The 20,793-nt window shown below is 40.7% G+C and overlaps 1 protein-coding gene and 1 long non-coding RNA gene across 4 annotated transcripts in view; one reads left to right on the top strand and one right to left on the bottom strand.

Annotated features, from left to right (window-relative positions):
- Window positions 1-10,923, bottom strand: part of LOC139793074 (uncharacterized) — a 155,354-nt gene extending 144,431 nt beyond the window's left edge. Inside the window, exon 1 of the long non-coding RNA XR_011724484.1 lies at window positions 10,913-10,923. This is a non-coding gene — a long non-coding RNA (uncharacterized lncRNA). The remainder of the gene's footprint in view (window positions 1-10,912) is intronic.
- Window positions 1-15,758, top strand: part of RALBP1 (ralA binding protein 1) — a 34,971-nt gene extending 19,213 nt beyond the window's left edge. Inside the window, exons 1-10 of one of the 3 annotated variants that reach the window (XM_071737166.1) lie at window positions 6,259-6,398; window positions 6,609-6,703; window positions 6,988-7,446; window positions 9,212-9,561; window positions 10,984-11,145; window positions 11,632-11,763; window positions 12,316-12,423; window positions 13,023-13,144; window positions 13,486-13,609; window positions 13,880-15,758. In XM_071737166.1, coding sequence (XP_071593267.1) covers window positions 6,685-6,703; window positions 6,988-7,446; window positions 9,212-9,561; window positions 10,984-11,145; window positions 11,632-11,763; window positions 12,316-12,423; window positions 13,023-13,144; window positions 13,486-13,609; window positions 13,880-14,143 — 1,740 coding nt within the window. In that variant the 5' untranslated portion in view covers window positions 6,259-6,398; window positions 6,609-6,684 and the 3' untranslated portion in view covers window positions 14,144-15,758. Of the gene's footprint in view, window positions 1-6,258; window positions 6,399-6,608; window positions 6,704-6,987; window positions 7,447-9,211; window positions 9,562-10,983; window positions 11,146-11,631; window positions 11,764-12,315; window positions 12,424-13,022; window positions 13,145-13,485; window positions 13,610-13,879 lie in introns of those variants that run through there. The other 2 variants (XM_071737167.1, XM_071737165.1) reach the window with 2 other exon arrangements.
- Window positions 15,759-20,793: the final 5,035 nt, after the last annotated feature.

Genomic DNA, 20,793 nt, shown 5'->3' with positions numbered 1-20,793 from the left:
GTGTAGATAAGGTGTTAGGCACACGCCCAGAATTACTAGTAAACATGTTTTCCCAAAACCTTTCATAATGCATTGATAATTGCCTGGCATGGTGTTCTTCTAATCTTATTATCTGTTCATATCTTAAGTGGAGGTTTCCAAGTGTGTTTTAGATGCTTTTTGAAACTGTAGCTGAGGTGCTAGGTAAAAGAAAACTCTCTTTGACCTGAATTTTACACTTTCAAATGTGGAAGAATCAGTGTCAAAAACTTTAACCTTTTTCCCTTCTGTTGTATACCCTCTCAAGTTTTCAGGAGCCTTCTCAAGTTTTCCTGTGCACACCACACCATTATTTGAGGAGTAATAAAATGTGTCCTTTTTTTCTCTGGTTTATCACAGAGTAATTCAGGTTGGAAGGGACCTCTAAAGGTCATCTAGTCCAGCCCTCAGTTCTCAGTTTAGTCTGATCATGTAGTTTCCTTCAGCAGTGCCAAAGTATTATTGCAGAGTTCAAAAATATGTGAAGACAACATTGAGATCTGAATTTGCTAGAACTTAGACAATAAAGGTTAGAATAAAGCTTTGACTGTGGAATCCATTCCTCACAGTGTATCAGTTCCAGAATAGAAGTTTTTGTTTAAAAAGCATACCTTCCTCCAAAACAACAGAAGTGAAATCTTGCCTTTAGATATGTGCAGAAAAATTTGGAAGCATGAAATAGTTTTTATGCAATAGTTTTTCAACATATTCTGAAATAATAAAACACTTGGAAGTACTAAGCCGAGCACCCTGGATATACCAGAAAGATTCTTACTGTCCAAGTCTCTGGAACTTAAATAATGCTTTTTTAACTTAAATTTGTTTTAGCAAAATTTCAAGATAGCATTCCTATTCTGCAGTGCCTGTAGGTCTGGTCTCTGGATGCTCTGGATGGCAGTGTACCTTGCTACTTCTTACATACGAAATTTGGAAGATCAAAACCAATGAGACATCAGACAGTATTTTGTTAGAATGAAAGAATGAATATGGTAACTGTTTCTATACATGCACATATTTAAATAATTACTCTTTAAGAATTTGATGCCACTGCTTTGCATTAATCACACCAGTTTCCTGGATTGCAGGATTTTTTTTTTCTACCACAGTTTAGAAGGACTGTTGTTATTTTTAACTAAAGACTGTGTGCCTAAAGAATACTGTAACTCAGAAATATGATCCTCAAGTTAAAACCAGCAGTTTAAATTTCTACAGGTTTTAAGAAAAGTGATTCTTTACAGTCTTTCTCTAATGTAAATAACATTAATCCAATAAGGATTATTGGATTGATAATGAAAATCTTGTATTGACTGCATAGGTCTAAATTCAGGCTTTTAGTAATTGGTATTCTACTCTCTGCAAATCAGAGTTCTGTTATAACTCTGTATTAGACACCTCTAAATTTGGAACTGTTAGAGGTCAGCATTATACATAGTGTGGGGTTTTTTGTGGTGTAATTCAGCATTTCTCAGGGTGATAGTCGTACCGAGGAGGAAAACTGCTTCTTCAGCAAATAGATGCAGGTCTCTGCACACTGGCACTGTAACTTCTTTCTTCCACAAGAGATTACAGCCCATTTTGTAGCTGATGGAAAGCATTTTTTCTTACTTAAAGGAAGCTTTAAAGGTACAAAGAACACCTAAAACCACAAAAATGTAGAATGTAGGAAGCATCAAATGACCTCTTGCAAGTAATGTAAAAAGTATTCAGCATTTCATATCTCTTATGTTAAAAAGTCATGTAATTGCCAGGCAGATGTAAATTACATAGAAAGTTTTCTTTGCGTCTCGTATAGTCCAGAAATGGTAATTACTGTAAATATAACCTGAACAGACATTTTAATTAAATTATGAAGGTTCATTACAGTTGCTTAACATGGTTGATTTTGAGTTCCCCGTCCAGCTCTGCCTTTCCTACTTCCATTCTTTTGATTTCTGCAGTTTCCTCCACCTTTTAAGTTCTGATGCATGTGTCCAGGTTGATCCTTTTCACTTCTCTGGTTACCTACTTTAATACTGCATAAAACACAGCCTGCTGAGGTCATGTAATTTGTGGTTTAGACAAATATAGTTGAACACTTCAATGAGAAAAAGTCTAGTGTTGGCATTAAATTATGGTAGAATGCTTGTTGAACTTACACTATTAGTGAATTGATGACAAAGTTATCCAGACTCCTGAAACTGCATAAAAGTTTAATCCTACAAAATTTTGGGGGTATTTTGGAAATACTCTAATTATAAATTGCAGAAATGCTTGACAAGCAGGAGGGTTTGTAGACAGGGTAGGATAAATATCCCACAGTTACTTTGTCTTTCTGGTAAATCCTGTTTGTGGGAGTGATGTACTCTTCAGTATTAATATCTGTATCAAAAAACATTTTTGTATGCTAAGGATCTTTCTTCCTAGGTAGCTAATACATTTATTTGATATTTTTCATCTGGCAATGGCAGTAATCTAATGGCAATAATCTAATACCCAGTAGTTGTCCTGGGGAAAAATGCTAAAAATGTTTTGGAAATTGTAGAAAATGAAATGGAATACTGTTTTCTTCCTGTGGAATGTCAGCTGTTGGAAAAATGTTAGAGCCACTATTTTCTATTCTCTGCTTCTCTGTGACAGACTGAGTGTTGTTTAGCTGTAGTTAGATACAGGGATTTACTGGGGATTAAAATTAATTTTCTTTTTATTGGGATAGTTTTAACTCTGATCTCTTTCCTCACACAAAACATCCCATGTCCATGAAAGAATTTGTACTGTGTAAGCAGGAGAGCAAAAATAAATCTTTTTTAAGCAGTGATGGTTTATATGAAACAGTGATCATTGTAATTAATTTTTGAAAATGACTGTTCAAACACCTGTCATTAATCATGTGTTGATAAAGTCATTAAATATATAGTTCCCTGCAAAAGAAAAATTTTATATGAAATACTTATAAAAAAAAAACCTGTTCTACTCATCAGAATCTCTGTAAAGAGTCTGTGTGTTGTAGATCTTACTCTGATTTTTAATTTTACTTCTGAGACTGCTATTGTTGGACTGGATGGGTTCATTATGTAGCTAGTATTTTTTATTTATAATAATTTTCGTTTTCTGTATGTAATTCTTGGGAAAATGGAGCATTGTTTGAATTATAAACTAAACTATCTTGTGGAAGGAGACCACTGTCATTGGCATGAATTCTGAATTTTTCAGGAAATATTTTCAAAGACTGAACCTCTAATGGCAGGTGTGTAGGTCCCATTTTTGGGTTGGGATGTATATGACAGCTGAAATACTCCTACTGTTAACGTGGTGGCTTTCTTTGAACAATCTTTGGTCCTCAGTTGGGTGGGAACCTTTATCTTCTTCCCTGGAGTTTCTTGCCTTGTGTCTGGTTCTAGCAGCCTTCAACTTTCTGCCAGGTACTACCATGTGGAAGATTCCAGTCTGTTCTCTCATCATGAGGGATTTTGAAGGTAACTAATGGTAACATTCCACATGAGTCCCTGTAGTCATATTTGACCTCCTAATTCTTCCATATATGAAAGTGATCCATGTTTTGTTTTAGTGAACTAATTACAGATGTATGCAAATTTCTCCAGGGAGAAAAAGCAAATGTAGAGGTATAAATGACTTTAAAACTCATCAGGGACCTGGTGCACAAAACTTACCTTGTGGTAGGTAGGTTTGATGAGTTGAAGTTCTACATAATGGAGCCTGCTGTGATAATTATGAATGCTATAGCATGAAGTTATGGCTTCATTGTGAAACTACAGAAAATGAGAAGTATTCCCAAGTAGGCAGACTGATAGAAACTGCATGACAAAGCTTTTTAAGCCTGTAAGTTAGATCTTTCCAGCATAATACTGCATTTTTATTTTCTTTTAAGTTTTGAAATGACTTTCCATAATTTTCAGTAAGATAAAAACTGTATTTGCAACATCATATTTAACTGAGATGCAGTGAAGGCATTCAGTAATGCTCCTGGAAGGGCTGCTGAAGCCTGAGCAAGGAGCTGGCAGGTAGTGCAGTCAGTGTGCTGGAGTTGGAGTATTTATTAGAATCATAGAATTTTTGGGATTGGAAAGGACCTCTAGAGATCACCAGTCCAACCCCCTGCCAAAGCAGTGTTACCTGGGGCAGGCCATGGAGGAACCTCCAGGCAGGTTTTCAAGGTCCAAAGAAGGAGAGAGACGCCACAGCCTCTCTGGGCAGCCTGTGCCAGTGCTGCCACCCTGACAGTAAAGAAGTTTCTCCTCATGTTGAGGTGGAACTTCTGTGCTCCAGCTTAGACCCATTATTCCATTATTCCCATTAAATTAGTACTGGTCTCCTATAGGTGCAGGGAAATGTCATTGGCATACATTAGACGATGGGAAAATGCACACAATCTGTACCTGAAGTCTGGAAACAATGAACAAAAATAGTGGTTTACTAACAGTAGGTAATACTTCTTTCCACATTTAAAATTACATGATTTGTCAAATGCTTTTGGTAATTTTTCTTCTGTATATTTTTTTTTTTTTCAATATGTTGTATCACTGGTGAAAGGAATATGGTAGTTTTATTACGAGAAGTCTGGTAAAGAAAATTGGACTACTCTGAGACCAATACCAGATACCCTGGTACCTGGTACCCCCCTGGTACCAGATACCAAAAAACCCCTCTTGTTAAGACTGGGAGATTCTCTATGAATCTGAAATTAGTATATATACCTAAACTGTATTGACTTATGTTACTGAGACAAATTAAAATAGCCTTGTTTTGTATTTAACCTGCTCTTTCATGTCTTCTTGTGAAGTCAAGAAATACCAGTTTCAGTAACGTGCTGTTGCTGGTGTTGCATTACCCCAGAACTAGAAAAGCACCAAGGTTTGTGTTGCAATGTGGAGTGCTGAAACACCTAAATCAGGTGCTCTGTGTATTGCTGAAGGCAAACTCCAGTCTTTGGGTCCCCTGTGCTGACCCAGAGGCTGCACTGATGCTGTTCCTACTGGGAGTGTGGGAAATCTGTGACATTAACTGGGAGCTCTCACAGGTACCCAGCAGGAAAGATGGAGGGCAGGTTGTTCTGGGCTCTGGTGAAGATTTGGCTTTCTGTTTGGAGGTTACATCTTTGAACCTTGTCTTGAAACTGGGTGCCAGCCCCATTCTGTTTCCACATGATACAGTAGCAGTGTGTGCTTCTCCTTTGTTCTGTAGCTGATGCATCAGCAGCTTTTTTCCGTATCAGAGGAAGATTGGAATCCTTAGTTCAAGCACTGCAGGTTTCCTTACCCATCTCCAGTTTCAGTTTACAAAAAGAGTGAATGATAGTGTAGCCATTTTATTGGGAGGATGAGACCTGCTTGCTGCTTGTCCCCCAATTAACATTTGGGTTTTTATATTAAAATTCACTTGGACAGGAACAGTGCTGTAGTCTTGCTCCATCTATGCTCTATCATAAAATGACAGTACATGTTTGGTAGTCCTAGGGAAAAGTCCAGGATAGGAGGGGTGAGCTGGCCAAACTTGGTGTAATTATTTTATGGCAGTTCCATGCTTTAATATACTTCTTATATTTATTTGACTATTGAAAGCTTCTACAGAGCAGCCAAGGTGGCTTCAAATACAGACAGCTCCTTGGATGGACTGAAATAAGTTGAGAAACTCTGTAGTTTTATGTAATTTACAACTGGAAGAACAAGAGACTGAATGTCTGCTGGTTTCTTTGCACAAGATATTTCATATAGAAAAATTACAGCCTGTATTCTCGACCTTGATGCTCCTTTATAATCTAAGGGGGTAATTTTCCACCACCCAGAACTATTCAAAAAGGAAGAGCACTTGGCTGTGTGCTTCCTCACTCTGCTTGTCAGTAGTGGAAGAGCCTCAAAGGATCTGCATGGTGGGGGCTTCATGTTGAAGCAAGAGCTTGCTGCCCACTGCCTTGAGGTGCAAATGGCATGTAAAATGTCCTCTTTGTTGGCCAGATTTTGGGTTTACTTTTCTTACATGGGGTATTGCGTACGTAAGGTCACAATTAATTGACTTGGAAGTTGTGTTGGTCTGTGTCTTGTTGGGTTTGACTGTGGGTTGGTTTATTTTAGTGGGGTTTTTTGGTTTGTTTGGGGTTGCGTTTGTTTTCTTTTCCCTTTCCCCTGTTCCCATCCCTTCCCTACTCCACCTCTACAGATTTCCTTGTTCTCACCTGCAGGGTAGGCAGGGCTAGCTGCAGAGGTGTGGTTACAAAAAGCATCTGTGCACCTTTTAGAGAGCACTAAGTGTGGTGTTTTGCTGCTGAAACAGTGAGCTCCACCCATGGACTTGTTTAAAGCTCTCACATAACACTTTCTGCCTTCACTGAGAGGTACTGAGGTATTGTGTTAGCTTTACTGCAGTTGTTTTATTTGCCTAGTGGAAAAGTAAGTGTGCTTTGGATTTTTTGTTTGTTAATTTTCTTGGTTTTTTTATTTGAGGCTGAAATTCGTTAACTTCGTATTTAACATAATATTCTGGAAAGGGATTGGGGAGTTAAGTGGCTGAAGTTTAGTTTGTTCATAATAGAAGTTTTTTAGACTTATATGTATGTAGTAGATGATCCTTAACAGCAACTCTTATACTGTTGATTACAGGAACATAGAGAAGTTGCCAGACAGTTGTTTTTATTTTGCATTTCCTTGACTATTAGATGGGAAACTAGCCCATAAGATGGACATTGCCATTATGAGTAAGTATATAAAGCATTAACCGTTAAGATTGTTCAGGATCTGTGTGGTTTATCTTTGATGTGATTATGCAACCTCAGATCTATCTAATCCTTGTCCACTTAATTGTGTAACAACTAAAGAAAACTTTCTGAAGAGCCAGGCAGGCACTATGTTTTAATGTTGCTGCTGCTTCTCTCTCCTCCTTGCACATTTCTTCTTGTTCTCTCTTGCGATAGCACGCTAGCTAGAAACTAAACAGACTTACAGCTGTCCTCCTCCTTTCTCCTCCCTTTTTTTCTAACAGCGGAAGGTTATGCTGCTTTTCAAGAGGACAGTTCTGGTGATGAAGCTGAAAGTCCTTCAAAGTTGAAGCGGTCCAAGGGAATACATGTCTTCAAGAAGCCCAGCTTTTCTAAAAAAAAGGAAAAGGATTTTAAAATAAAAGAGAAACCCAAAGATGAAAAACACAAGGAAGAGAAGCATAAGGAAGAGAAACACAAGGAGAAGAAGTCGAAAGACTTAACAGCAGCAGATGTTGTAAAACAGTGGAAAGAGAAGAAGAAAAAGAAAAAGCCAATTCAGGAGACAGAGATACCTCAAGTGGATGTCCCAAGTCACAGACCCGTGTTTGGCATTCCTTTGTCTGATGCAGTGGACAGGACCATGATGTACGATGGCATCCGCCTGCCCGCGGTGTTCCGTGAATGTATCGATTACGTAGAGAAGTACGGCATGAAATGTGAAGGCATCTACAGAGTTTCAGGTACTCTGGGAACACTGGTTCCTAACGTCCTTACTTGCAATTTTCTCATTATTTTACCATTTTTTAACAGCTAGAGTCTCTGTTTATCGTTGCTTTATTTTGATTTTCCAGAAGATAATCATGTAGCTGAAGTTAGGGAAACGTGTAGGCCTCTGAAATACCAGAAAAGTTGATAATATGGGAGTACTGCTTAATGGCAGTAAACATTCACTTGTTTTGGCCTTTTGTAATAGGGTGGTCACAAAGAATTAAATTAGTATAGTCAGCTTGTATTTTTTTACTTCTGCATTAGAAATTAAGTGCTAGTTGATTGCAAAAGCAGAAATTCAACCATTTCCTTACTTAAGCTTTCCACCATGTTGCTTTTTCCAGTTACTCCCATTATAGGAATTTTTTTATTTTCTTAAAAACTTCTGTTCTTTTAGTAAGTAAACTAATAGGCAGAAAATAAAAGTTTCACCACTTAGGCTTAGCAACAGCAGGCTAATTAGCCATGGTAGTTGTGTAACTACTTTACATAAATGCAACATGGGTTTTTGTAACATTAATTTGTGACCTGCATCCGCAGTGTAACTCCTGTAAGTATTTCTGTGTGTGTGTTCGAGGGAGCAAGAAAAAGTGAGGAAAGGAATTTGAGGAACAAGTTGCTTGGCACTGTAAAAGAGTCATCAAACGATTTTAAGGGCTTCATTAGAGCTGTCTTCCTGCTGTCAGTCTGCATGGTGTTTGGAAGGCATGCAAAATTCCTGCAGCAGCCGAAGCAGTTACTTCAGCCTGCCTATTGATTCCTCCTAGTTGCATGTTTTGTTCAAGACACAATGTGTTGGGAATTTTTGCATGAAGTTCTGTGTTTTCCTTCAACTGTTTTTGAGGTTTTTAACTTCTAGGTGTTCTTCGGTGCAATAGCACCCTCTTGTGTGCCTGAGGTTCTTTAAACTGAGTGTTCAGATGGACAACTGCACTGGTTTCACAACCTACCAGCTGTTGTCAAGACTGATTGACTTGGATGTGAAACTGAGCATATTTTACCTGGCATTTACCATGGGCTGTGTGCATCCAGGGTTGCTTATTGTGTATGAGCCAAGCCGTGGCAGCACATTAAGTTGTAACTCAGATTTGATCTTTAAGGATGACATTTCCTTGAGTTTGGGAATTTGGAATGTCACCGAGTTATGAAAACACCTTGCAGAAAATCTTGGCTGGGTTGAATAATTATGTGAACACAGTTTTATCCATGCAGGGCCTCAAATCAAGAATCCTGTGTGAGATTCCTCTGCTGAGGAGGGCCAGCTGGAAATCTGGAAACTAAAAAGTGTGGGGTTTGTTTTGACAGAGGAAAGCTGTTCTAGGTAGAACTTGTTGCACAATATTTCAGTTGATAACATATTTGCTGCCTGGCTTAAGGCTGTATAAAAGAACAGCCTGAAAGACTCTGAATACAAATATGCAATTGATCTTATGTTCCCCTATCCTTCCTTGCCCTGTTTTTATGTCCCCTGATGAAAGGGAATGCTGGTGCCAGGTCTGATTCAGAACTTCAGCAGTGCTGTGGTTTTGCTTCAGAGCAGTAGTCATGCTCTTAAAAGCGGTGAGCACATAATTTTTGAGTCATGTTTTGAATTCTGCTACATGTGGATAGCCTTTTAAAGTTATTCCTCAGTTAGTTCCAATTGTAAGGAGAGGTGAAATTAATTACTTTTTTTAAAAAAAGGTTTAAATCTAACTACTGCAGATTTCTCTTAATTCCTGATCTCAATATTTTAAGGAATAAAATCAAAAGTTGATGAGCTTAAAGCAGCCTATGATCGAGAAGAATCTCCCAACCTGGAAGAATATGAGCCCAATACAGTAGCCAGCTTGCTGAAACAGTACCTACGAGAACTGCCTGAAAATTTGCTTACCAAAGAGCTAATGCCCCGCTTTGAGGATGCTTGTGGAAAGAGCACAGAAGCTGAGAAAGTTCAGGAATGCCAGAGGTTGCTGAAAGAGCTGCCAGACTGTAACCACCTCCTAATTTCTTGGCTGATTGTGCATATGGACCATGTTATTGCAAAGGAACTGGAAACAAAAATGAACATCCAGAATATTTCTATAGTGCTCAGCCCTACTGTCCAGGTAAGTGAACCACACAAGAGTTAAAGCAGAACTTTAGCCTAAGAAAGACACTGTAAGAATTCCCTTGCAGACAGGAATCAGGTGTTGTCTGATGGAGTCAAGCTAAAGTACAGCTTCTCTTCATACTTGGGAACCCTAAAATGCTGGGAGAGGGGGAACAAAAGACTTTCTGAAGGAGCTTGCATGCCTATGGGTCTGAGATTTGGGTTATTACAAGAGTATTACAAAGATTACTGTCAGAGTTTTAATTCTTTTGTGAACAGAAGTAATTTAATGTTTAATTCACCCAGTAATTCATGCAAATATGCCATTTCTTGGGCTTGTGACTCAGTGGTAATGTTAGTGAAGACTGTATTGTCCCTTCATTTTAATACCAAGCCAATGAACCCTGTCCTGCAAATAGACCTTCCTGGTGCAGTAATGACTTGAGTGTAATGGCTTTGGTGTCCACAGCCAAGTGGCTGGGGAAAACAACTGACTTAGTTTTCCAGTAAGATTTTATGGTTTCTGGATTAATTAGTTCCTTAATAAACGTCTTGGAAATATTTAATTTAAATACAGCTCAGAATAAGTCCTGTGCATAATAGAAACATGGCATTATGGGGTGAAAGACAACCCACACTTTAGAAATCCTTGGCTTTATAATTAAGAGTCTAGGTGGAGGCCCAGTAGCAAAAGGGCTGGGTGTTACTCTCTGTTCTTTCAATGTTCTAGACACTTTGTAGCTAACAAAAGAAGTAACAATTAATGTAAAACAATACAGGCCAAATCATGTTTTGTTGGTAAGTAGATTTTAGCAATTGAAATGGAGGTAGTGACAGAGCTCAGATCTTTCTTTCAGGATAAATTTTTGCGTTTTAATGAAAGATGCAGATAAAGAATCAAAATAAATACTCGTTTCCTTCTCTTGAGGAGAAACTGCTTTCCAACTACTTTTTTCTACTGGATTAAATCATCTGAGAGAGCAGAAGAAAATATTTACAATTTGAGAGAGGAGAGGGAGAGGGAGAGGGAGAGGGAGAGGGAGAGGAGGTAACCAGCAACCAGTCATAGTGCAGTAATGCACCCTCTTAACCTGTTGCTGCCACTGCCTTTACATGAGTAAAAAGAAAGATTTAATACATTTCTGTACCTAGCAGTGATGAAAACTGGTTGTGGTAGGTTAAGAGCTGTAAAAATTTTGAGTTTACCATGAAAATGCCTCGGATACACAGGTGAGAAAGACAGTGAAGTGGTTCCTTGGGGCCAACACTGGGTTAATTATAATGTTTAATCAAGATTTTAATCTCTTTGGGCAAACTTAACACAAATAAAACTCAAAGTAAAGGCTACTCTGTTTCTGGAGAAAGACACCGTTTCACAGATAAAAATGATGTGAATAAATCCACTTAAACCAATATTTTGTCTGCCCTTTCTTTGCAGATCAGCAACCGTGTCTTGTATGTATTTTTCACACATGTTCAAGAGTTCTTTGGCAATGTGACTCTAAAGCAGGTGACAAAACCTCTTCGTTGGTCAAATATGGCAACAATGCCAGCACTTCCAGAAACACAAGAAAGCATCAAAGAAGAAATCAGGAGACAGGTTGGCAGTTACCTTAATGTTTTTCTGTCTGTCTTTGCCCTGGCTTTTTTTATACATTCTGTAATAAATTCTCAGAAGCTTGTAACGTACACTTCAGTTCTGTCACAATTGTTCTGTCAGTGAAGATCACTGGAAAGAGGGAAAGAGGTGGGTGATGTCCTTGCCCATTTAATGCATGGAAAATTGTTACGGTCTTGTGATGATCACAGCCCACTCTTTCATCATGTGCTTTGCTATGTATTTCGATGCTTTTATCATGGGAGGAAGGCCAGGAGAACATGCAGAGTGTGGTCTCTTCAATATTGCTCTTTAGCTGGTTCTAGATCTTGTGCTGAATGCATGTTAACATGTGTTGCTGGTTGACATCTCAAGTTTCAAACACCAGAACTCTTAAGTCTGTTGCTGTAAAGCCAAAAAGATTTTTCTTTTTCAGTCTGCTCTTCTACGATATATTAAAGACACTAATTTCTTTGGCAATATTTCCAGGAGTTCCTACTGAACTGTTTACACAGAGACTTGCAGGCAGGGATAAAAGACTTATCCAAAGAAGAGAGACTCTGGGAGGTGCAAAGAATTTTAACAGCTCTTAAAAGGAAACTAAGAGAAGCTAAGAGACAGGTGGGTAACTTTTTACTTACTGGACAAACATCTTAAATGATGGCTTCCTAGTTAGTGACAGTGCAGTTAGTGACGTTTCAGTCTTTTACTGAAGATTTTTTTTATCCTAACTTACATGGCTGACAAGTAGTTGCATTTTCTGGTTAGCTGGTTTAACCTAGGGACAGCAAGATCTTCTCACTCTTTCACAGCTGTTTACAAAAAAAAACCCAAAACAAACCCAAAACTAAAGCCACAAATACAAACGAAAAACCCAGTGTGATTTAAAACTTAGTGTTTGACAAAGCATGTTTTCATTACATGCTTAAAACAGTGTGTCCTGGAGTACCAAGAGGACTTACTGGAACACTTCAGGTTAACAAACTTCAGAACCATTTTTTTTTCAAACTGTTACGTGTCCCAGAGAAGGGACAGACCTTGCTGAAAAGTTTCAAGACAACCGAGATGGTGATTCTACGTTTTGAAAAGAGTACATTCAGAAAAATCTCTTTTACAGTAAACAGAGTAACTGGGGAAGCTGTCCTTATAAAAGCTGTTCTCTTTCTCTGGCAGGAGTGTGAAACAAAGATTGCACAAGAAATTGCTAGCCTTTCAAAGGAGGATGTCTCCAAAGAAGAAATGAATGAGAACGAAGAAGTTATAAATATTCTGCTTGCACAGGTAGATGGCAGGCACTTACCTGTCTGCCTGCTGGTATTTTCTTGTTCTGTTCTGAAGAAATATTAAAAACTCTTTTGTTCCTTATAATGCAATGGGAAATAGAAGGCTTAAAAGGGTCTCTCTCTGTCCATTAAAATACAAGGCTTTGTTTTAATGGTAAATCAAGTAGGGAAGAAGTACTGACTGCAGGAGTGAACTCAAAGCTGAGTAAACCTTGTTAACAGCAGAAAGGAGACACTGTGCAACAACAACAAAAAAAAAAAGGTAGACTTTCATGTTACTTAGAAAGCATTTCCAAATCTAACCAGTTTTAATACTGTTAACTGCTTTCTTGCTGATCAAAGGAAGTAAGGCAACTATTTTGGCTTTTTTGCCTTCCTTTGCTTTCCTCAGTAGCTTTAATCTTCTCTCGACTGTACATTCCTCCTTACATTCATCTTCAAAGATCTATTTTGTAATTCAGTTTTTCTAGTTATTATTACTGGCTAGCCAGACCTTTCCCCCTGTGATTTAAGGAAACAGTCAGCCAAACATGCCAGAGTTTGGTGTGTGGAGAAGACAAAGTCAAGGCTTTTATGTGAACTAATTGATCATTGCAGGAGAATGAGATTTTAACAGAACAAGAAGAGCTGCTGGCCATGGAGCAGTTCCTGCGGAGACAGATTGCCTCGGAGAAGGAAGAAATAGATCGGCTTCGAGCAGAAATAGCTGAGATACAAAGGTAAAAGGGAGACATCAGAGCCCCTGCCAGCAAAGCACTCTTTGATTAGAAGTACATCACGTGGGAAAACTGCCTCTTTTTATTGAAATCTCAACAACTCTGGGCCTTTCATGATAATTTGTTATACTAACAATGGATTTAGCGTCCAAAGGAAACCAGACCCCGTGCACTAAAAAAAAGAAAAGTCCCCCTGGGAAATCACAGGTTAATTAAATTAAACTTTGCAAGGAAATCCTAATAATGGTTTTGAAACCATTGTACTCGGTGGATGTTTTTACACTGCTAGAGTTGTGGCAGGCTGGAAGAAGTGCTTAAGCCTGAGTTTGTCATTGCTCTTTCAGTCGCCAGCAGCACGGCCGCAGTGAAACCGAGGAATATTCTTCTGAGAGTGAAAGTGAAAGTGAGGATGAGGAGGAACTGCAGGTCATCCTGGAAGATCTGCAGAGGCAGAACGAGGAACTGGAGGTAAGACTTCAGTCCTAATATTAACGGGTACTCCTCCCCTTGGTGGTTACTCAGTTTAGTCTGTGCACTGGTAGCTCTGTATTAATTACTCCTGGCTACCAAACCCACACGCTCTGTTTTTAAATCAGTCGTGTGCAACTCCACGTTGCTGTCTGGGTTACCAGCAAAGCTTGGATGCTCAATGCTAAATGCCCCCCCCCCCCCCAGACCCTCACTTACATCAGTTCTTGGTCAGAAAGAGCCCTGACCTTTGTTTTCCTTACCTGAAAGATAAAAAACAATCACCTGAACCAAGCGATTCACGAGGAGCGCGAGGCCATCATAGAGCTGCGAGTGCAGCTTCGGCTGCTGCAGCGAGCAAAATCAGAGCAGCAGGTGCAGGAAGAAGAGGAGCCAGAAAAACGTGGGAGCGTTTCTCAGCAGCAAAGAGACAGTGTCCTGGAGACAAAAGCAGCCAAAGAGCAGCCAAAAGCAAGCAAGGAGCAGCAAGTCAAGCCATCGCCAAGTAAAGACAGGAAAGAAACTCCAATTTGATCCAGCTCCTTGGTTATGCATAACAACAACAACAACTGAAATGTGCAAATTACTGTAATTTGAGTCAAACTGCACAAATTATTGCTGGCTGTGTACATTCTGTAAAGAAACTGTCCTTTTAAGCTCTGGAGACTTTTGTCTCTGATACTTGTGTCTTCTACTCATCATATTCAGGTGAGTTTGGAGAGGCTAGAGGAGTTTTCCAGTTAGCATCAGATTATTTCAAGACTGGTTTCCTTCAGGTGATTCTAAATAATTATTCTAAACAGTTTTATTTTAGACCAAAATCATTATTTACATTCATTGAAGCAGAATCAGAAGATCTCATTTTCAGTAAATAAACAAAAACCCCACCTACACTTACTTGTTATTTGCCTTGTGAATCTGGTCATCCTCATTCACCATTATTTCCGCTTATTAACCTTGCCACTTCTTGCTTGTGCCTTTGATACCTTTCTGATGCAGATTATATACAAGGGAGCTTTAAATTTACTCTGGGTTGGCTGAAGAGTTGGGAGACTGCCAGGTATCATGTTGACCTAACATGCCCTTAAGCTTCATTTTTGTTCTGAGATGTACTGAATAAATGTAAAAACTTAAGAGATGTTATTTATGTCCCTGTACGATGGAAATGTTCATCGAGAGCTGTTCATGTCTTTTAGTGAGGTAGGTAACCCATTTGCTCATTTATAGATATCTCCATCATCATCACCTGTTTAAGACAGGCTGTGTTCACACTGCTGCCATAGAGCCAAGGGTATTTCCTTCATCCATTGTTAAATGTTCCATCCCTTGGGAGAAAGCCACTGAGGAATGCTTTAGATGGGGATGGGTTATGTCACTTAAGACATTTCTGCCTGACCAAGCAATATTGCATTTCCCCTCTGCAGAAATGCAAGTCACAAGTGCTTTCCAAACAAGGGGAAGAACAAGGCCAGGGGGAGGCACTGGGGGGCTCAGCAATAGCCTCTTTTTGGTGGTGGTGGTGGTGGTGGTGGAAAAAAATTAAAACAACCCAACCACCATCACCTGGGACTTGGTTTTGGTTTGGTTCTCTTAATGCTTCTGCCCATCAGAAGGCTCCAGCCCCCCCAGAACTGAAGGGCCATTTAATGTTTCAATAGATAGACTCATGAGACTCATCCATTAGGTCCCATATAGACAGCAAACTCCACAGAGTGCATATAGCGTAGCTTATTTTTAAACCTGGATATTTATTTTCAGCACCTGTTGGATGTGGTTATATTCTTTATCGATTGCACTGTTGTGAATCATTGGCCATGATTTGATTTTGTACAAATAATGCTTTGATATGTTATAGAAAACAGCATAGTATTTTTTTAAAATTTGGAAAAAAGTTTATAAACACAGAAAATGTGGTCAGATGACAAATGTAAACTAAAGCATTCTCCCTTGCCTTCGTTACATACATTTTATATTTGCTGGCAATATTTAAATCTTTTTTTGTTTGTTTGTTTAATTCACACTAATTCCTATCGAATTGTCGTGGATTTTTCTAATGTTCTTCAGACAAATCTCTTAATATTGGTTAACTTTTTATTTTGTTAGGATTGTATTTATCAAGCAAATAAAATTCAACAGCCATTTGAAAGCAGTTTCTAATTTTTTTTTACTTTATAATCTGTATCATCTTTGGTAGCCAGCTGCAGGTGAGAAGGTTACATGAAAAATGAAGTGGGGCTGTCTGAACAGCTCTGTCCTCAAAGAATCATTGTCTGCAGTCACACGTGACAGAAAGCTTAATGAAAGAGTATTCAACTGAAGATGAAGTTTAATTTAATCAACTTTGCTTCTTTACTACTACTCGAGCTTTCAGCTGTGAAGGTAAAACCCGTCCTCTCTATGCACATCATTACTTCCAACACATGACCTCTGTTCTTCCTCCTGCAGCCCGACAATGCACACTGCAGCTGTGTTGGCAGCACAGCCTGGGATGATGTGAAACTGCTGCTCCTGCAGTAACACAACTGTAACCACCAATTTAGTTTCAAAAAAACCTGAAAGAAGCTTCTTTGAAATTTTCTTTCACATCCTTTCAGCTGATGCAGCCAATGATAAGCACAGTAACTGATACAGCTCCTCCAGTTAAAGTCATGACTCAGAATCACTGCTGTCCAAACCCCACAGGGGCAGGGGGGGCAGCAAGGCCTGGCAGAGCCCCAGGGATGTCCTGGGGCAGGAGCTACAGCAGCCACTGCTGAGCCCTGGACAAAACAAAATCCCCCCAGAGCCTCTGGGGAGGGACTCAGGCCCCTGCTTTGCCTCTGCCCTGCCCACAGGCGACTGCTCCTCCCGGCCCCATCCCCACACAGGGGTCTGGCAGCCCCCCAGGCCCGGGGCAGCAAGGTTGTTACCCCAGTGCCAGCACTTGCAGCAGTGGTTTCAAAGCCTGCCTGCAGGCACTGTGAATAATTAGCCAGCTGCAAAGAGAAAGACAAAGCTAAATTCAAATAAAGTGGAGGGCAGTTACAGTACAATAATCTGAGTTTGGTGGTCAGGTTAATTTATCAAGTCCCCAGGGCTTTACAGTGAGATTTGGGAGCTGCAGTGTGCAGGCCATCACCTGCCACAGCAGCAGCCTGCACAGCAGCCACCCTCATGAAGTCCATACAGGTCTCAAATAACAAATTTATCTAAAACTCTGATTTAAATTGACTTAAAATAAGATTCTTCCCCAACAACAAACAGCCTGTGTGTGCCCAGTGCAGCAGCTGAACCACTGTCAGATCCCTTGGACAAAATGCCAGAGTGACTTCCCAGCAGTGTTAATTGTGGAGCTGGGATGGGACCGAGGGCAGCTACATTCCTGGCATGGTCTCACAGTCCTTTGCAACACAAACCTGGAATGATTTTTTTTTTTTTTTTTTTCCAATAAGGCAGTTTGAAACCCAAAGGAGCAAGCAGCACCCATATAAACAAGTCACAGGACTACAATGCCAGCATGAATCAGGACACACACCTGGGTTTTGTCAGCAGCAAAGTGGAAATGTGACAGTTTTTTTCCTTTTACTTACTGAAATAACCACAACTGGAAAATGAACCAACTTCAGACATTTTGCATACACCAAGCAGGTTCTTACCATCCCATCTTTTTACTCTGAAAAACAGCAGCCTGGAGTGAACTGTTAATGACTGAATGGAGGAACAGGGTGAGGCAGTTTGTTTTGGTTTGGTTTTTTAATTTATAAGAAAAACAAAAAATAAAATTACCAGTGTGCAGTACTCCCCTCAGATCACATCCCTACCACAAATCTAAAAACACCAACTTGTGCCCAGCACCTTGCAGGATTCCAGGTTGCCTTCCAGGTTTCCTGGGCTCTGTCCACACCAGATTTCTAGTCCTGGCTCAGCTTCATTCTCACAAAAGCAGAAGCCACCTGGTTCTGGTACAGTTCTGAAAGGTTTTCACTCTAGTGCAGGGAGGGACTTTGGCAGCACTGCCACGTCCTACAGGAATCCATCACGGGTTCCAAAAATTCATTGTCCTTTATGATGGAAATAAAGGACCACTGTACAGTAAGTTTCCACCTCCCTTCACTCATTCCAATACTAGCACTGGGGGGATTAATTTTTTCTTTTGTGCCCAGTCAGATAAATGATCTGAGTCTAATTTTTAAAGTCTGTGTACTGAGGCCAAGAATGTCACACCTGACCACTGAAACCTGCTCTCTTTCCAGTGGGGAGAAAAAAAAAAAAAAAAAGCATCTATCTGCCAAAAAGCAGTTTGACCCAGCTTACTCTGTCACTGGCTTCATTTTTTTTCATGAACCTCTGACTCCTGGTGCTTCATCTGCAGAGGGAAAAATTCCTCATCCAGACCAAACATGGCCTATACCCAACAGCACAAGCTCTCTACAGGGTTCTTTATCACCCTCTGACAGCAACAGCCAGCAGCACCACGCTCAGCACCAGAGAAGAACTGTTGGGCTGCTCCCCCATCCCACCACAGATGAGGACCCCCAAAGCACTGCCCCTCACAATGGACCCCTGGGGCACTCCATGCCTCGGCTCAGCACTGGTACTTCCACTTCAATGGACCGGTACCAAGTTTCATCTGGAGTTTCTGGTGTTGCTATCTTAACCTGAGGAAGAAGGCCTGCCAGAGGGTTCTGTTACCAAGTGTAGGATTTTAACCAGACAACCCCACTCCCACGCACTGGAAGAATTCCTGATCTCAACAGCAGAACACAGGAGTTCTCAGTGCCACGGAGTTACGGCTCAGGGCAGTGAGTGCAGCCCCTTCCTGCCTGCTGGGATGCACCAGGACCTGCCCTGGCCACAGCCACTGCCTACATGAGAGCTGCAGCAGTAGCTCACAACCCTCCTACAACTTCTACTAATTGTATCCCAAAAGGAGGGGCTGGGGGGATGATCAGGAAAATGGCCAGGATGAAAAGTCACTGCATCCTGAAACTTCTAATGCTGTTCCTCTGGTCTAGTGGGAGGCATCCCTGCCTAGGGCAGGGGTGGTGGCACCGGGTGATCTTTAAGGCCCTTTCCAACCCAAACCATTCTGTGAGTCTCTGGCACTGACCCTCCCTGGATGCTCCTCCACATCCCCCCTCTCAGGTCCTGGGCCTTGAGGCAGACAGGGGTAGGACATCTCCTGACAGCACTGGGAACAACACCGCTGGGCACAAATATCCTCAAGGTGACTGGAAAAGAAAAGAAGTAAAATCAAAACAAAACACAACCCCCTTTAGTTGAGAGACCAGAAGAAACAACTGAGATAAAGGACAAATAAGAAATGTCCCAGTCCCTATCTAAGCCTTTGTTGTCACTTTACTCAAGCCAAGTTTATCTGGGTACTTACGCAGGAAACCTGGATTTGCTAAAAAATATAACTGAAACTCGTTTTGATGCTTAAACAGTGTCTCTCTCAGTACTTGTAAAAAAAACATGCAAAGAAGTCTGCTCAATACCTTCACTTTTCACAGTCCCAATTCAAAACCACCTTTAGGTAATCCTTTTAAAACATTTCCCATACCAAAACATTACTGCACCTCTGCAGAAATGATATTTCAAGCAGACCATGATCAAAGGGGTGGGGTGTAAAATGTTTAAGTATCTGTTGACTCATCATGGCTAAGTCACAGTGTTTTTTAATCAGCAAGATGTAGTCTATAACTCAACACTTAAATAATCCCATTACCTTGGGCTTGTTATTTATTTTTCATATCTAAGTAAAAAGTAAACTAAAAGTTAAATAAAACCAAAAGACAGAGTCTGAAAGCACAGGGGGATGAGGGAGTGAGTTACCTCACTTGCAAGAGTGAGGTAACATCATGCACATTTTGTTTCCTCTTACAGGCTTGTATTCTAAAAGCAGTTCATTAGTATGTCCTAAATCTGCAAAGAAAGAAAATATTAATTATTTTAAATGTACTTTCCACGTTGTCTGAATGTCAGCACAGGCAGGACGATCCTATCAGTATCAGAGAGAGGGGAACAGACGTGAGAGAACAAGTGGAATACTTGTTCATCTTCCTGTCCCAGGCTCCTCTTCCCATCCTGACCAGACAAGACATCCCCGGGCTGAAATCAGGTCAGAAAACATGAGCTCTGCACACAAGTTTCCACACCAAAGGACAAGGGAACAAAAGGAGACCCTGCCAATGGGAAGGAACCTGGTGGTCAAAGCACAAGAGCATCCCTGAGCCACAGAAGACTTCACCCTTCTCCCCTCCTTACCCATCCACTGCCAATTCAAACCAGGTGTCCCTGCGCCCAGAGAAAGGGGGGAAAGCACCAACAAACACCCAACAACTGAGTAGGCAGGAGCTGGAGCTGTTACTGAACCTGGGAGCCATCGCAGCCAGACCTAAACCTGCCCAGGAGTTGCCAAGCCCAGGCAAACATTGATTTTGGCTGTGCTGAAATGAGAACACAGCCTCCTGTCTGCAGGGCCAGGAGTTTGTCTGACACTTGCCTGTAACATTCAAAAGCTCAAACTGAATTCCAGGCATCAGTCAGGGCTTGGGAAAGAACAAACCACACTCCGCAGAGTTCCAGGCATTCACCAGTTTTATTAGCATGGAATCTGCATGGAAGTGTGGTGAGGAAATGGCCCTACCACATCCTCACAGCTCTCTGGAGGGGAACACCCGGAGACAGAGCAGCTGCTGTGAAAAGCAGGAAGCAGCAGAGAGGCAGTGCTGGAACCAGGGCACGGGGAAAAACAGGATTTCTCAAGAAGAAGCACCAAGATGAGCCAGCCAAGAGATTAAATGGAAAACAACAAAACTGCTTGTGAAGGACTGATCTGGTATTCTACCAAGCAGGCAGGGGTAGAACTCGTACTGCTTTTGGACCAACAGATGACAACTTGGGAGTCACCTCACTTTCTGCTCAAAAAATCCTGACCAAAAGAGAAATTAACTGAGATACAAAACTTGAATCTTTCTTCAGAGATGACACACACGAGGGAGTTCACCAGGATCTTTGGCAGTGTTCCCAGACACTGCCCCACAGAAAAACAGCTCCTTTTTTCACCACTCACAACTGAGATACATGTTTCCCCAAACCCCCATATCCTTAGGGACAAGTTGAAGCTTGAGTTACTGACACTGCTAACACTGCCAGCATGAGAAAATTCTCTATCAAAGTTCAGCAATAGAGACCACATCCCT

The sequence above is a fragment of the Heliangelus exortis genome, chromosome 2 (genome assembly GCF_036169615.1).
Source record: "Heliangelus exortis chromosome 2, bHelExo1.hap1, whole genome shotgun sequence".
NCBI classification, from domain to species: domain Eukaryota; kingdom Metazoa; phylum Chordata; class Aves; order Apodiformes; family Trochilidae; genus Heliangelus; species Heliangelus exortis.
The sequence above is the reverse complement of the archived record's forward strand: the minus strand, read 5'-3'. Positions and strand labels throughout refer to the sequence as shown.